This window comes from Oryzias latipes, chromosome 2 (genome assembly GCF_002234675.1).
Source record: "Oryzias latipes chromosome 2, ASM223467v1".
NCBI classification, from domain to species: domain Eukaryota; kingdom Metazoa; phylum Chordata; class Actinopteri; order Beloniformes; family Adrianichthyidae; genus Oryzias; species Oryzias latipes.
The window spans coordinates 6609342-6625407 of NC_019860.2; the positions used below are offsets into that span (position 1 = coordinate 6609342).

The following is a 16066-nucleotide window of genomic DNA, read 5'->3' on the forward strand; positions in this document are numbered from 1 at the left end:
CAATCTGGGGGAAAAATGCATTTCACGTCGGTAATGTTTAGAGGACTTTTTTGTTAACCTCTTGCAAACGTTGGTCAGTTTAATATTAATACATGCAATTGTGTTTTTAAAAGTGAACTTATGTCTACCCTTGTATTGATCAAGTGGTATAGGTTTATATGGGATTAAGAAAGTAAGCAGTACTAGCAAAATTGTGTCTCCAAAAAGTAATTGTTACATTAATCTAATTCAATGTCCCTGATTTCATTTTCATGTAGATGCAATCCTGCAGGAATTAAAAGAACATGGCAGCAGCTAAAAATGAAGTATAAAAACATAATTCAATCAGGTCCAATTTGAGCATGTCATGGATGTAGGCTTTGTTGACAATATTTGACATATGAAACATCTACATAGCAATATCTAATGTTGTTTTCATTATATATATGTAATTGACTGCAATGAAAAACGGTAACGCTCAAACAAAAACGTATGGGGAAATGACAAAAAATCGAGTCTAGGTCTCAAAATCCTCGCACGACGTAAATGTAATTCTCTACGAATTAATGCAGCCTCCTCGTCTATTGGGTCTTCCAAAAAAGGACAAGCCATTCTTGTCACTTAGACCGTCTCTGTGTGACGGAAATTTGGGCAATGAAGGTTAAAGCGAAAAATACCGCTTCGTCTTTAAAAAGGGGAGGGGACCGGCAGAAACCTTGAGTTTAGAGAATAAAACCTGCTCCCGACCAGGTTAGGTTCACAGCGTAAGTAACCATGGACACTGACTCCGAGTATAAGTTACCTCTCTTTCAGAAACGGGTTTGACTTACTCTGCTTTCTCTGGTTTAACAAACCTCCCATTCTGAAACGGAAAACCCAGGGTTTCCCTGATTTCAGGGTTAACGCACTCAGAGTTTACACTTAACCTCCTTTCTGAAACAGGCCCCAGTTTGTGTAACACAGATGTTATGGTGTCGGGTTTCAAGCAAACAGTCTGGCCTCTTATCAAAATGTGTTTCCACAAAATGTTCTGAACATATCCAGACTGTATTGCTAGTTGGTAACCACAGTGATCCATCTGGGTCAGCTCTTTTTATTGCTAAGATCCACTTTTTCCTTAAGTCTTAATCCATTGGAAACCTGCAAAAAAATTTCAGTCACTGAGTCAGAAATGTATAAATCTATAATACTATAATAGCCTAATATGCTGTATACAGGTTTAGCTAAATAAAATGTACATTTATGTCGACAGCAAATTATCCGTACATCATGTAGCATGTTGATAGTAGCCCTGCAGCATCATGCATGTCAACATGTGTTCTATTAATGAAGCCCCTGCAGCATTAAAAGAAAAAAATTATAGTACTTACCTGTGAAATGATATACCTTCCTCCTTATTGGACTCATTTCTCTGATTTTGGCAGTTGAAACCCAAACAATGAACTGGTATTATGCAAAAAATGTGTTCACATGCATGCACTGCAGTAGTAACTTGACCTCACCAAGATGGCGGTGCTCTCCTCCCATGAGGAACCACGTGATGTCTCCTCTAGTGATATAACTAATTGGTATCAGCGTTAGCTTGTTAGCAGGCTAGCAGCGTTAGCTTGTGTTGAGAGGACGGCTGTGTTTTGTTGGGAGGTTTGTGAGGTTTTTGGACAGAAAGGACGATACGTGGTTCGTGTGGGAACTCTCAGCATTTTCCAAAGTGTCGTAAATGAGTGAAGAAGTGTTGAACGGAAAGACAACGTGAATTGCTGTGATTATTGTGAGACTAGCAGATGATCGATCGATCGGAGCTGCAGTGAAGAGGACGGCGGTGTTTGTGGGAGTTGGAGCTGAAGATCGGAGCAGGAACCATGTCTTCAGAACCTCAGGAAGGTTCTGTCAGAGAACAACTTTCTGCTGCTGAAGGAACCATCGTCCAGAACGAGGAGGAGCTCTGTCGTCAGCGCAGACTGCTGGATAGCAGCTGGAACCCGCAGCTTCAGCTACACATAGTTGGTACGTTCACTGATCCACCTGCAGACTAAATAGATCCATGAACGTCTTTGTTTTTCTTGTCTGGGATGGTATCGGTCCAAAACTGTGGGTGGATTATAGCTAGGGTTGGGTACAGAGCCCCGGGGCCACATTCTTCAAGACCGCAGTATCGTTAAGAACTGACCTGAACGGTTCTGCTATCGGTACTGGAGAAGTCGCTTTTTTTGTGTCCCACAAAATATAAATGTTATCTGTCATATTTAACTCATCAAGTCATTCAATTTTCCTTTAATTAATAAAAAAAAATTCTTTTATCCCCCTAAACCACTAAGAACACCCATTTCCGCGTGAAATTAATGAAGTTTACGTCAAGGAGTCCCTTCCATCCTCTCACCTTGCTGCTACGATGACCGTATGTTGCGCTGTCTGTAAACACGCTGCGCACGCGGGGGGGGGGGGGGGGGGGGGGGGGTGCACGCGGAGCAAACAACAAACAGGTAGAAAGGCGGGGCTTAGACTCACCGCTAATGGTTCAAGACCCGCAACAAACTCACAACAAACAACAAACAGCTGCTTCCTAAAAATTAATAATAATTAATAGCTAGTTATTTTCTTCATCCATAAAATTAACAAAATTTATAGGTTCACTGGATTTAAAGAAAAACAAACAAACAGAAAGGAATCTGCATCAAAGTGAATTTGTTTCCTTAACTTAACTTAACTTTGGGTGTTTGAAAGACAGAAAAGTCTATTCAAGATTGTGGAAAATGGACAAAAGATCAAAGGAAACATCACGCTTATAAAGAAACAAAAATTAGTTTAAATAATTAAATAAATATCCTGTCTGGAACATTCTCATGTATAAAGTAAAATGTTTTTAAAAAAACAATGTTGCAAAATGAGGAAATAAAACACTTTATGTTCTTAATTTGTTATTTATTTATTTATTTATTTTTCGTCCTCACAAATTATTGATGAGTATTGTTAAAATACCGGATCGATAAGCAGTATCGATAAGAGTAGTAGTATTGTTAAAACCTTAACAATACCCATCCCTAATTATAGCTCCTATGTTGTTTGCTTATTTAGTTTCACCGCTAATGTTAGCTTGGGGTTGTGGGGGTCTGTCGCTACCATAGACCAGTGTTTTTCAACCTTTTTTGAGCCACGGCACACTTTAACCTTGACAAAGACCCCGCAGCACACCAGCATCCAAAAAAAAAAAAACTCAGTCTCAGCTGATCGACAGCCCCCCCCCCCCCCCCCCCACGTGCATTTTTGTGACAATTGTGGCAGAAAAGGCAGGAAGTTGCAGCTGTTTTTTCTAAAAGATGAAATAAAAGTTAAGTTAGAAAATTCAAAAACGGTTTGATGTGTGTTTGTTGTGGTTTCAAAACGTTTAAGGACGATTCATTGTACGCTAAGACGCTGTCCCTTTAACCCAATGCATCATGGGAGATGTAGTGTGAAAACTGCCGCAAAGAGGCAGAAAGACTAGCTGCTCTGAGCTCCATTGCTTTTTTCACTTGTTCCACGGTCTGATACTGGATTCTGTGGAAAGCTACACCGCTAAAGACGAGCTTTGGCTGGTATTTTTTTTAGAACGGAGAGACTTTATGAGCTAAATTGGAACAAGGAAGTGAAGACTTTAACCACTTCTGATTGGTCAGACTGATGACATGTGATTAAGCCTTCAAGAATGATTGGCGGAGACAGTTAAAGGGGCGGGACTTTGCCGCAAACGGCTTTAGCTGCAGCCAAATCGCGGTACCGTCATTCTTATCAAAATGTCTTTAATAGAATCAAATAAACACAAAGAAAAAATAATTTTATGATCTTTCATATTCCTAACTACTCAGTGTTTTATCAGGGCCTGTTTGGATCAACAAAGAGCTGATTTCCTGGAGATGGGGAAATGTTTTTAGATCAGTTAATGAGGGCAATTTCCCACGGCACACTTGACCATCTCCCAAGACACACTAGTGTTCTGCGGCACACTTGTTGAAAAACACTGCCATAGACTGTAAATAAAGATGGACGAAGCGAGTGTGACGTCACCGACAAACGACGCCTTACCTCCGGCTCCAGCAAAATGCTCTGAAGCTCAGTGTTACATTACACTTGGGCAGATCCTGCTCTGCAGAACCTCCCTGGAACTGAGCCTGTAAAATACAACAGTGTAGGTAACAGTGTAGGTTTGCACATCCTGTCATTTTGCATTTTACAAATGATTCAGTTGGGATTGTTTTCGAGTCATTATCAATAATTGACATTTATTGCATTTCAAAAGCCAGGTTAGAATATTTCTACCTCACACTAAAAGCACACAATCTAGTGTTTGTTAACTCACCATTATCAATATTTCTTTTAGTTGTGTTGTGCAGCAGCTGAGCAAAGAGATAAAGCTGAAGACTTCTTGTGTTGGACATATTTTACTGGCAAAACTTGGGTTTATGAATCTTCTGACACACAAGGCTGTAGTGGTTTTAGGTATGGGTAATTGCCCGGGGCGCCAATTCAAAGGGCGCGCCGGTTCAGCGCTTGGAGAAAAGAAAAAATCAGTTATGGTTGTCTATTATCTGTTATTTCACTGTGATTGGAACGGCCTACTAAAAGCAGCACCATGGCGCCCCCTGCAGCTCTACGTGCTCCCGTCAGCTGAGAAGGCACTGGAAAGATGTGTAAAGAAAAATGGGAGTGGAGGAGGGATCCAACTGACTTCTCAGGTTTTCCTATATCAGGCACGGCTGTGTTTCTCACATACCTGACATGTTTCGACAGATGTACTTCCGCCTTTGTCGGAGTCGTCATCAGGTGGTGATGATGTGGCGTATTTAAAAAACAGATGGTTGTGAATGAGGCGGAATCACCTGTCAAACTTTGATAGGTGACTCCGCCCCTTGATGGCCGTTTTCTTCTGGAGGATGTTACTCCAGGCCAGGTATGAGAGAGCATGAAGGCCCCTCAACCGGTTCATGTGGGTTCGGTTTCGGATCTCAACCGCCTCCATGATCCATCTGCGGTGTCTGTTGTCTACAGTGTGGAGGACTTTGGCCTTTTCCCAGTCCATGATGTGGTTTTCTAGTTTGCAGCGGTCCGTTATGGCTGATTTCATGTTTTCTTGAGCTGCCTGTCTTTTAGATGAACCAGTAGTTTCCTGAGTTTTTTATATGGTTTAACTGGGATGATAACGTGATGTTTTTTCATGGCCCTTTGGATGCGTTCTGTTACTCCTTTGATGTATGGCAATGTGACCAACGGACATCAAGGGGCGGAGACTCCGCCTCAGTCACAATCATTTGTTTTTAAATACATCACATCACTACCACCTGATGACGACTCTGATGAAGAGGGCAGACATCCGTCGAAACATATAAGGTATTAGGGCTGAAACGATTCCTCGATTTACTCGATTACAAAAATTCCTCGAGGCAAAAACTCTGCCTCGAAGCCTCGTTAAATTCCTATGACGTGCACTATACGCGCGGCGCAGGGATTTGATTGTGTCACACGGACCGTTTATTCACACAGACCTTTTGAATTTAGTTGGCGCGATGGCAGAGAATAGATCTATAAATAAACGGCAGAAATTGTCTAAAGTGTGGGATCATTACACACTTAATAAAGAAGAGAACAAGGTGCAGTGTCTCTACTGCAAAATAGAGCTGGCATACCACAACAGCACATCTTCCATGATTCAGCATCTGAACAGAAGACATCTGCGCGACCGCTGGAACCCCGACGCCTTAGGAGCGGGACCTGCGCGTGCCGTTGGCAGCGAGCGAGGGGCGGCGTCAGCCGCTCCGCGCCCCCTCCACGGCGGCACCGAGGGGGCACCGAGAGGCAGGGGCTGGGACAGGCGGTAGCTCGCCTTTCGGCGGACCGCGAGGCTTCTTTAAGCATTGCAAAAATAACAAAAACAGTATTTTTACACGAAATATAAACAATGATAATGATCAAATATGTTTTTTCTGATTCTTTTATTTTTAATGGCCTTCCACTTTGGTGTTGTGCCACCCTTTCAAAGTCTCCTGTCCCCCGCCCCCCCATACAAAATGTTCAAGCTCCGCCACTTCTCAAGACCAACTTAAAAACACCAAAAGTAACATTTGCATCAGAGCGGATCTTTAAAATCAAATGCTTGTTCATTTTACAACCACATCATTTTTGTTATCCATTATTTGTTGTGGTTGTTCAAAAACTCGATTACTCGATTAATCGATTGATTAAGTGCTAGATTAATCGATTACAAAAAGAATCGGCTTATAGGGCTGCAGCCCTATAAGGTATTTGAAAAAACACAACCATGTCTGATAATAATAGAGCCTAAGAAGCCAGGTAACACATACAGACACTATGAACTTTATTGAATTACGAGTTCGCTCCCTTCCACTCCCTTTCAAGCAATATTTATTAATATGTCTAATTATCCTAAGTTTGATACATCATTGTATGAGTGTATAACTGCTGATTGTATTGTTTTTGTGTATTATTTTTATTTGATTGTTTGAAATAAACCATTTCAAATCAAATCAAAATGAGGAGGGAACCAGTTCAACTGGGGGTCTCTTCCAAATGAAGTGGACGGATGGGGGTGGAGGGCGGATGGGGGTCATAATCTACCTTACCTGTCAATTATATGTTAATGTCAATCATAACGTGGGATTCTATTAGGGGTGCGCAAAAATATCGATATGGAGATATGTCACGATATTTAATCCTGCTATTGATTCTCAATGCGCTGTCATCAAATATTGATCTTTTATTTTTGTCTAATGACAATGGTTGCTTTTTTGTCTTTTTGTCCCTGTAGTCCTGCCTCAGCATCATGCGAGTGAAGGGGATTTCTGCAACCAGCAGAGCAATTTGAGAGTGGAACAGGAGGAAACGCAGCCTCTTCATATTAAAGAGGAACATGGAGAACCAGAACCTCGACACATTAAAGAGGAACAGGAGGAATCAGAGCCTCCACATGTTAAAGAAGAGCAAGAGGAACAAAAACCTACACTGATTAAAGAAGAGAAACTAGAAGAACCAAAACCTCTACTGACAAAAGAGGAGCAAGATGAGCTCTACATCAGTCAGTATGAAGATCAGCTTGATCTGAAGCAGGAGACTGATACCTTGACGGAGATTCCTACTTATGAGGAAGATGAGAACAGTGAAGCAGATCTAAATATTCAGCAGAGCTTTAATGTAACTGATAGTCAGGATGAAGAAGGAAACCAACATGAAGAATCAACATCAACTACAGATAAAGAGACAGAATCAACATCAACTACAGATGAAGAAAAAGACCCACCGAACAGAGATCAGAGGAAGAGAAGAGACAGAAGTCATGTCCAAAGTGTGGACAGCTCTCGCATGTCAGAAAGTGAGTGTGACTCTGATATTAGAAAAAATCCCAAGAAGGCAGCTTTGGTTAAGAAACGCAAGCAATCTACAAAAGAAGAGAGACTTTCGTCTTTCAAATCTGTTGAGAGCTCAAGAATAATTAGTAAGATCTCTGACAACATGGAAACTGGGTCTGATGAAAGATGTTGTATCTGTAAAGAATGTGGTAAACGCTTTTGTAACAAATCTCTGTTCAGAATTCACGTGAGAATCCATGCAGAAAATAAGCGATTTTCTTGCAAAGAATGTGATAAAAGTTTTAATTACACATCTAACCTCAAAAAACATATGAGAACTCACACAGGAGAAAAGCCTTTTTCTTGTAAACAATGTAAAAAACGTTTTAATCAAATATCTCATCTCAAAACACACATGAGAACTCACACAGGAGAGAAGCCTTTTTCTTGTAAAGAATGTAAAAGATGTTTTAATCAAATATCACATCTCGAGAGACACATTAGAAGTCACACAGGAGAAAAACCTTTTTCTTGTAAAGAATGTGATAAAGATTTTGGTGATATATCTAATCTCCAAACACACATGAGAAGTCACACAGGCGAAAAGCCTTTTCCTTGTAAAGAATGTCAGAAAAGTTTTGCTCAAATATCTAGTCTCAAAACACACATGAGAATTCATACAGGAGAGAAGCCTTTTACTTGTGAAGAATGTGACAAACGTTTTAGTACTGTATCTAGCCTCAAAACACACATGAGAACTCACACTGGAGAAAAGCCTTTTTCTTGTAAAGAATGTAAAAAACGTTTTCGTCAATTATCTAATCTCCAAGCACACATGAGAAGTCACACAGGAGAGAAGAATTTTTCTTGTAAGTGATGTAATTCAAGTTTTAGTCAGTATCTGGTCTCAACGGAAACAGGAGAACTCCCAAACTTTTTCTTGACAATGTAAGAAATTATTTAGTGTAAACTCTTAATTCTAAACTTCTCCATCTAAACTTCTGATAAGAGGTTGAAGACTTTATTTTACGGGTGGGGGGTGGGTTCTGTAAAGACTCCCTCGCCTTAATGACTCTTCTTGCAAGGACAGTAATTTTGTTCAAGTGGAAATCACTACACTCTCCATCATCTTCGCAGTAGCTCAAGGATCTTCTGTTCTTCCTCAAGTTGGAAAAGATAAGAATGACAGTGGTCGATTTGAAGAAAGGTGCCGTCCATTATTCCAAATGGTACAGCAGGTACAATTTTATTCTTTTCCAGACTAAATCACTTGTTCTGGGGGCTACCCTTTCTCTGGTTTTATTTCATGCAAATGGATACTTTTTGCTTGCCGTAATTTATTTTACTCCTCTGAGAAATCTGGACATGTGTTATGCTACAATTTTTGAAACCTATTAGATTTCCTTTAATAGAGAGGGTTGGTGCAGTTTTTTGTCTTTTTATTATTATTATTATTTTGTTCTGGTTTTTTTTGTTGTCGTTGTTTTCAGCTCTTTTATTTATTTATTTAAAGAAATGAGTTTGTGCAAAAGTACCTTTATTTCAACTGATATTTGTGATTTGGTGGAGATTTTGTACAATTTCTACATAAACCAATTATAGTTTGGAAAAAAAGTAAGACTTTTTCACAAAAGCAATTATTTTAGATGTACCTATAAATAGAAAAGAGTTTTTTTTAATTATTAGAGCTAAACATAGAATGGCTTTATCATGGTTGTAATCCATGCTAATACGATGTACATGTTGTCTATGTGTGTGTTACCATGACAATATTTGAAATATGTTCTTTACATCTTTAAATCAAACACTTTTTATGTGATCAATGAACATTTCAGTAATATTTAAAACAATGTATTGACTGCAGTCTAAACTTTGTTAGGTCAAGTAACCATTTATGGGTATTGTTAAGATTTTATCTATGAAACTCCTCCTATCGATCTCCTGCTTTTCAATCCTGTATTCTTATCTGTATTCTTATTGATACTGTAGCGACCTGGGGGTTAGCCCCGCCTTCAGCCCCTAAGACTCATGGGAAGTGGGGAGTCTTGGTGTGAAAACCTTGAGTGAGAGGGCTGGAAGCAGAAGTGACGTCCATGCTGTTTGGGCTGTTTCTGTGTGCTTGAATAATCAGGCTTGATGTCAAAAAGGAAGCTCTGGATCTCTGCCTGTTTGTTTTTCCTCTCTGAGTTTGTCTGGGGTCATGCGCTGTATGGGGCATGGACAGGTCTCCAAGGAAGCCACTTTGTTAGCAGCTTGACATTTGCTTCGGGCTGGGTTGTACAAAACTTTTCTGTGTCAAAGCAAGGGTGGGGAAGACAAACAACAAACTTTGTACATGAAAGCTCTTTATTTTAGAACAATGTAAAATATAATTTATTAATGTTTCGTTTTTTGCAACACTGAAATTAAATCTTCTTAGTTATTACATACACATTAAGGTAACAACTTAGATAAACAGTGCAGTAAAGAATCATAGATATCAAATGGTGTCCTCATTGCAAATAATATCTGTGAAAATAAAAATGCACAATGTTGTATTTTAATTAATTTTACATCATGTGCTGGGTAAGTTATTATTATTAAGAGACAATATGATCTGTTAGCCTATTCATATTAAATGATCATCGTTTTTTACAGTGCTGGTAGTCGTATTCATTTACTCTCCTTTTTTATTCTTGACGTCCAAGGTCGCTGACCCGTGATCTTTATAAATATAGCAGATTGTATGTCAGGGTTTTGACTTTTCCCTAACAAATAAAAGAACCACACAGGAGAGGAGAATTTTTGTTAGACTTCTGCAGAAGGAGAAGCCCGTCTGTCACAGCGCAAAGCTGTCACAGAGGAGTTCTGCCTTCACAGTGCATCCAGTCTATATTATTGGAGGCCGGGGTTGATAACATAAAAGTGGGTCATTCAATCAGGCAGTACAGGAACATCATATCTTGTATAGTCAGAACTTTTCATGTCTATGTTCTTACTGCAGACTGGTAGAACTGAGACATTCATATTATGGTGATAATAACGTGTAAGCAAATGATAATTTCGTAACCCTAACAGTGTAGTAAAAAGGCAATTTGGGAAAATTTGGGATTTTGATCTCCTGTTTCAAATGATGGTGATTTAATACCTATAATTCATACCATTCCAGAGAAAAGGCATACCTATATGAACTGTGTACACACATAATATAGTAAAAAGCAAGAATCATTTCTGTCTGGTGTTCTTGTGATTCATGTTTTCTAGTAGACATTAGAACTGTTCCTCTGTTCTTTTTAGTTCTGTTCTGTTCCAATCTTATCTGTGAAGAATAAAGTGGACGTGAACATCAGTCAGAAGTGTGGAGTCTTTCCCACAGTGTGGGTTTCTGCTGTTTGTTGCTTCTCTGCTGGTCCCAAAGCTGAACTCTGTTCAAAAAAGCAGAGTATGTGACGTACCCGGGTTTGTTCAGAGGTAAATTAGTTGATGTTCTTTACTTTTAATTCCAAATCTGCTTTGAACTTTAAATATGAAGAACTGCATTAACTGTGAAACACGTATTTATTCAAAGGCGTGTGCATAAAATGACTTTTAAGGACAATTAAATCTTGTTTAAACTTTTGGAGAGTGGAGACTAAAGCATTTTCTATTTTAATATCTGTGAAAAATGTCACATTTATCTATTTAGAACAACTAGTATTCCAGTTTTTATTTAATCATTTTCACCATCTGCAGGTCTGATTAACCAGAATATCTAAACTTAAACTGAAATGATTACTTCACGAGTCAGGAATGGGCGATATAGCCTAAAAATAAAATCTCCGATTTTATTTTTTTTAATTCGATTTCCGATTTTTTTCCCCGTTTTTTTTTCTTCCCCCCTGCTGCCGTTATTTTGCTTTTATTTAATCAAACACAAGACAAATGTAACCACCATTTCTGGGATGGATAAAAAAGAAATGAACACACTCTTGGAATCAAAGTTAAGTATAGGATTTTTCTTCTTCTCACTGCCTTTTGGACTTGTGCTGTTTATATAATTTTGTCTTATTTTGTTATTCTACACTTGTTTACTTAAAGTCCCAGCTGTGTTTTAAGGTTTTAAATGAATTAATAATTAATAAATCTCTCCACGGAGATCTGACATGGGCTACGTTCACACTGCAGGGCTTAATGCTCAATTCGGATTTTTTCAAAAAATCCGAATTATTTGCTAGACCGTTCACATTTCCAAGTAAATTCGAACTTTTGTGATCTCCAGTGTGACCGTGACACGACCCAAACGAGACCCGCATGCGCAAAAGCCAGAAGAATACTCAACGGTGAACGACGTCACTCGTTGTTTGCGGAGCAAACGTTAACAATGGATGTCAACAACAGTTTTGTCAAAAGCGGAGCTCTTTTTGTAATATTAAATTTATTTTCACAAAGGAGCAGCACAATTACAATCTTCTCATTTTAAGAAGGCATTGGAGTCGGGATCGTCTGTACCCACTGTAGTGGAAGAGGAATGTGTATGTGTTGGGGCCGCGCCCCCCCGTGTGTGCAAGCGCGTGCCGCGATAGAGAATAGGTGGGGGGGCAGTGTGGGCGCGCATTCATGTTGTGTGTTACGGAGGACGGTAATAAAAGAAGGTTTCCCCCAGAATAAATGCTATGGACTCTTTATTAACCCGTTCTGGAGAATCTAAGGATCAGAACAGGGAGGAGGAGGAGGATCGCCTCGGGTCCCCCGCGCTTCTGAGCACGGTGGAAAGGGGAGAAAGAAAAAAAAAGTTATCGCGGTAAAGGTTCAACACCACGCTCTGCCATTTATCTGGAATTTTTTTCAAAAACCGCCCAGTTGCGATAAGAGCCCTGGAGTTTGGCCTGAAAAGAGCGATCAGCCCAAATATTAATCCAATCAGTGACCTCGCTTCCTTTCAACTGACTGATCTCAGCAGCATCGTCCACCATGGTTAATGTTTACGTTCTCGTTCCCGCCTACTTCAACGCAAAATGATGACGTTTGTTGCGTGTCGATGACGTACAGTTCGGAATCAAGTCGCCTGGCCGGTCAGACGGCGGTCGCAATTGAAAAGAACGGCTACAATTCGGAATCAGGACGGCAAACCCACGGGGCCTGGGTCGCAATTGAAAAGATCGGATCTGTGTCATTCAGACTGTCATGAAAAGATCGGAATTGGGCTGCTTAGGGGCAAAAAATTCGGAATTGGGTCGTTTCAGCCTGCAGTGTGAACGTAGCCATGGACCAGAATTAAATTATCTCCAGGATTCAATTCTAATCATGGGAAACCCTGAAGGTGCCAACTCTCATGAGAGGGACAAACAGTTGGGACTGACTGCCTGTGGAGAAGGATCCGGGCGGCTGTGCTGGACCCCCATGGGGACACAGTTGGTGGTCGGACAGAGGTCCGTCTGTGAAATAACCCCCCTGGACATTTGAAGCAGGAAGCCAGAACCAAATGCTGCAATTCCAAATATGGACTGACGGAGGTAGGCAGGCTCCCTGCCAGCCAATCCGAGCGTCCAGAGGAGGAGTCTGGACGCCATGCTGTTTTACGAAGGAGGAGGCTGAAACCGACATGATAAAACAGCTGGACGGAGGAACTTTCGTTGTTCCCAACAGGCTGACACGTTAAGACATTTGTAATTCGGCGCTGTGTAAGCTCTGAAACTTTGGGAACCCAGATGATCTGTTTTATTTGTTTTACTCTGTTTTTAGAAATATTGTTAGGGAATAAATTTGTTAAATTTAATCCGGCCGAATCCCGTGGTTTTCTTCTTCTCGACCTTTTTGAACATGCAACAAGGAAAGTAATCTCAAAGCGAAAGATTATATTTTCCAAAAAGATGCAGTTCTGAAAAACAGCAGAAACATGATCTGATGGAGGCTCTCATGTATCCTGTTTGCAGCTCCAGCATCACAACCTCTTTACATATGCAATGTTCAGGAAGCCCCTTTGAAATTCTAAGTGTGGGAACCTCACACAGTAAACCTGTAAGAAAACCTTCAATGAAATAAAGATAAGATAAAAGCCTATGAGAAATGATGACCACAAAAAATAAATTCCTTCAATCCTCATTATTCTTCCAAACAGCCCAATCAAGTTGGCCCAAAGGCACATCGGCAGAGCAACATGTTGTCCATGAAGAACCTACTGGGGGGGTATTCCAGAAAGCACGTTATGCTAGTTACCACGGTAAGTTTGAAGCTAAGGAAGTTGATAACCTCAGCTTTCAGTTCCAGAAATGGAGGTATGTTTTAGGGTAGGTCAAGTTACCATGGCAACTCATGCTCTGAACATAACCTGGTCTGGAGCAGGTTTAGTTGAAGCTTAGTTTGTTTTCAGAGAGGTGAAGCAGCATGGCGTGTCCATTTGAAGATGATTTAGTGCATGAAAAAGCTCAGATAATACTTTTTCCACCACGAGAGGGTGTTAAGACCACATATGGATGTTGGAAAGATAAACTTTTTTACTTTGATCTAACATAATAATTTGCTTCAGTTAAGATAAATCATTTTTTAGTGAAGTCAGCTTAAAAATAACATGTAGTTTTCAGACAGTAATTTTACTTTCATTCAAATTAATTAAATTAAGTAGGTGTAACTTTCGTGCTGCTGTTAGATCGCTGTAGGTACAATAACCGTTCGGGGTCCTATTGACTGAAGGAAACGTCACACTACGGCAACCCCACTTGGACAAACTACGTAGAGTGGAGATCTGCTCTGGCTCTACATATTTTAATTTCACGTTCCCTTTTGTAACCTAAAGTTATTTTCCTTCATAAATTGTGTCTGACAATATTCTTTGTAATTTTTATAAAAAGATTTTGCCACAATCCATTGTTATTTCAGTGTTAGTTCAGCCATTATGGCTGAAAATGTTGTTAGCACGGCTAAGTGTTGTGCTTCCGGGTCCGATCTGCCAATAATAAAGTACTGGACGCAGGGATTATAAAAACTATAAGCAAACATGCATTCAATAATAAACATAACAATAATAAAAGCATGTTTAAAAGACAATGTCGCTCTATAACGGGGCTCTGTTTGTTTACAACAGACGTCATAATATTTTCGTCTATGGTGGTATCGTACTTTGTCCAGACCGATCACTATCTGACACGTCATCGGGCCAACGGACAGCCAATCACATAATGTGACGTCAGAATAAGTCACAGGACCCCGAAGGACCCCGAACGGATGTTCCAGGCCGAACGGTTATTGTACCTACATCTGCACTGCAAGAAATTGTGGGATACTATTCCCTTTGCCTGTCTGGATGGATTTGGATTTAAGTGTGGGTTTTTGACCAAATGTGTTTAGTTGTTTAGCTGTTTTACTGTGTTTTGCCCAGTTATTTGTCCTGTTGTGTTTAATTTTTTTTTTTTTTTTTGAGACGGAGGAAGAGGAGTTTATATAGCATCCCTACTGGGTAAAGTTAAACTTGGAGAAATTGATCTGCCTGCTGCCGTATGGCGTTGGGGGGTTTTGGCTGCCGCAGCTGCTGCAGCGGGGGTCTGGGTGTGGGGGTGGCTGGGCGCTCCTCCTCCTTCTTTTCACATTCCACCACCCATTGTAGAAGAACATAAACACTCACCTGAGCACAGGGGGGTATTCCAGAAAGCAGGTTATGCTAGCTCCCACGATAAGTTTGAGGCTAAGGAAGTTGATAACCTCAGCTTTTGGTTCCAGAAATGGAGGTATGTTTCATGGTAGGTCAAGTTACCATGGCAACTCATGCTCTGAACATAACCTGGTCTGGAGCAGGTTTAGTTGAAGCTTAGTTTGTTTTCAGAGAGGTGAAGCAGCATGGCGTGTCCATTTGAAGATGATTTAGTGGATGAAAAAGCTCAGATAATACTTTTTCCACCATGAGAGGGTGATAAGACCACATATGGATGTTGGAAAGAGAAACTTTTTTACTTTGATCTAACTTAATTATTTGCTTCAGTTAAGATAAATCATTTTTTTGTTAGGTCACCTTAAAAATAACACAGAGTTTTCAGACAATTATTTTCCTTTCATTCAAATTATTTCAATAAAGTAGGTGTAACTTTGGTGCTGCCGTTAGATCGGCACCGCAAGGGATTCTGGGATATCATTCCCTTTGCCTGTCTGGACGGATTTGGGTTTAAGTGTGGGTTTTTTACAAAATGTGTTTAGTTGTATAGCTGTTTTACTGTGTTTCACCGTGTTTTGCCGAGCTATTTTGTCCTACTATGCTTACGTCTCTGCACCATGAGTGAGAGTAAGGGAGAGGATGATGAGTTTATATAGCACCCTTACCACCTAAACATGTTATGATAGTGATGGAAAATTCTTTAATGAATTTTTGCACTCCGTGCATTTTTTTCCCGTTCTTTTTTTTGTTATAAAATGAGAATATCTGCTGGCTCAAACTTAGACATATGAAAGTTCAAGAAATATAAGTAATTAAGATGGAAAAAAGATTAATGGAGTAATCTGACATTTAGTTAGATAAATACGTAAATTTGAGTTGTATAAACAATTATTGAGTTTGAATTAATTTAACTAAATTATTTAAATTATTTTTCCGCCATGTTACTTTTTTGATGGACTTGTAATTTTTTTCCGCCGTCATTAAAATCTCAGACTCCGTCTCACTTAAGTACAGCGCTTTCTTTTTTTTTCACCACGCGTTTCCATGGTGACTCCAGAAATCGGCGATCTATTGAGAATGTCTTTATGTACTGTGCGTTAACCCAGGGTTACCAAGTCGAGCGTAATTACGCCAACTCATATCCGGTCTTTTG

General features: G+C 39.9%; 2 protein-coding genes across 2 annotated transcripts in view; both read left to right on the forward strand.

Moving 5' to 3' along the window:
- Positions 1–16066, forward strand: part of LOC105355327 (NACHT, LRR and PYD domains-containing protein 12-like) — a 1049862-nt gene that overhangs the window by 531090 nt on the left and 502706 nt on the right. The window lies entirely within an intron of this gene.
- LOC101160880 (gastrula zinc finger protein XlCGF17.1-like) lies at positions 7223–10641 on the forward strand. Its single transcript, XM_011481864.3, has one exon. It carries the CDS (start codon positions 7327–7329, stop codon positions 8188–8190), a length of 864 nt encoding a protein of 287 aa, XP_011480166.1. The 5' UTR covers positions 7223–7326; the 3' UTR covers positions 8191–10641.

Coding starts and splice junctions, on each gene's coding strand:
- LOC101160880 (XM_011481864.3), top strand. CDS start 7,327: ATGTCAGAAAGTGAGTGTGACTCTGATATTAGAAAAAATCCCAAGAAG.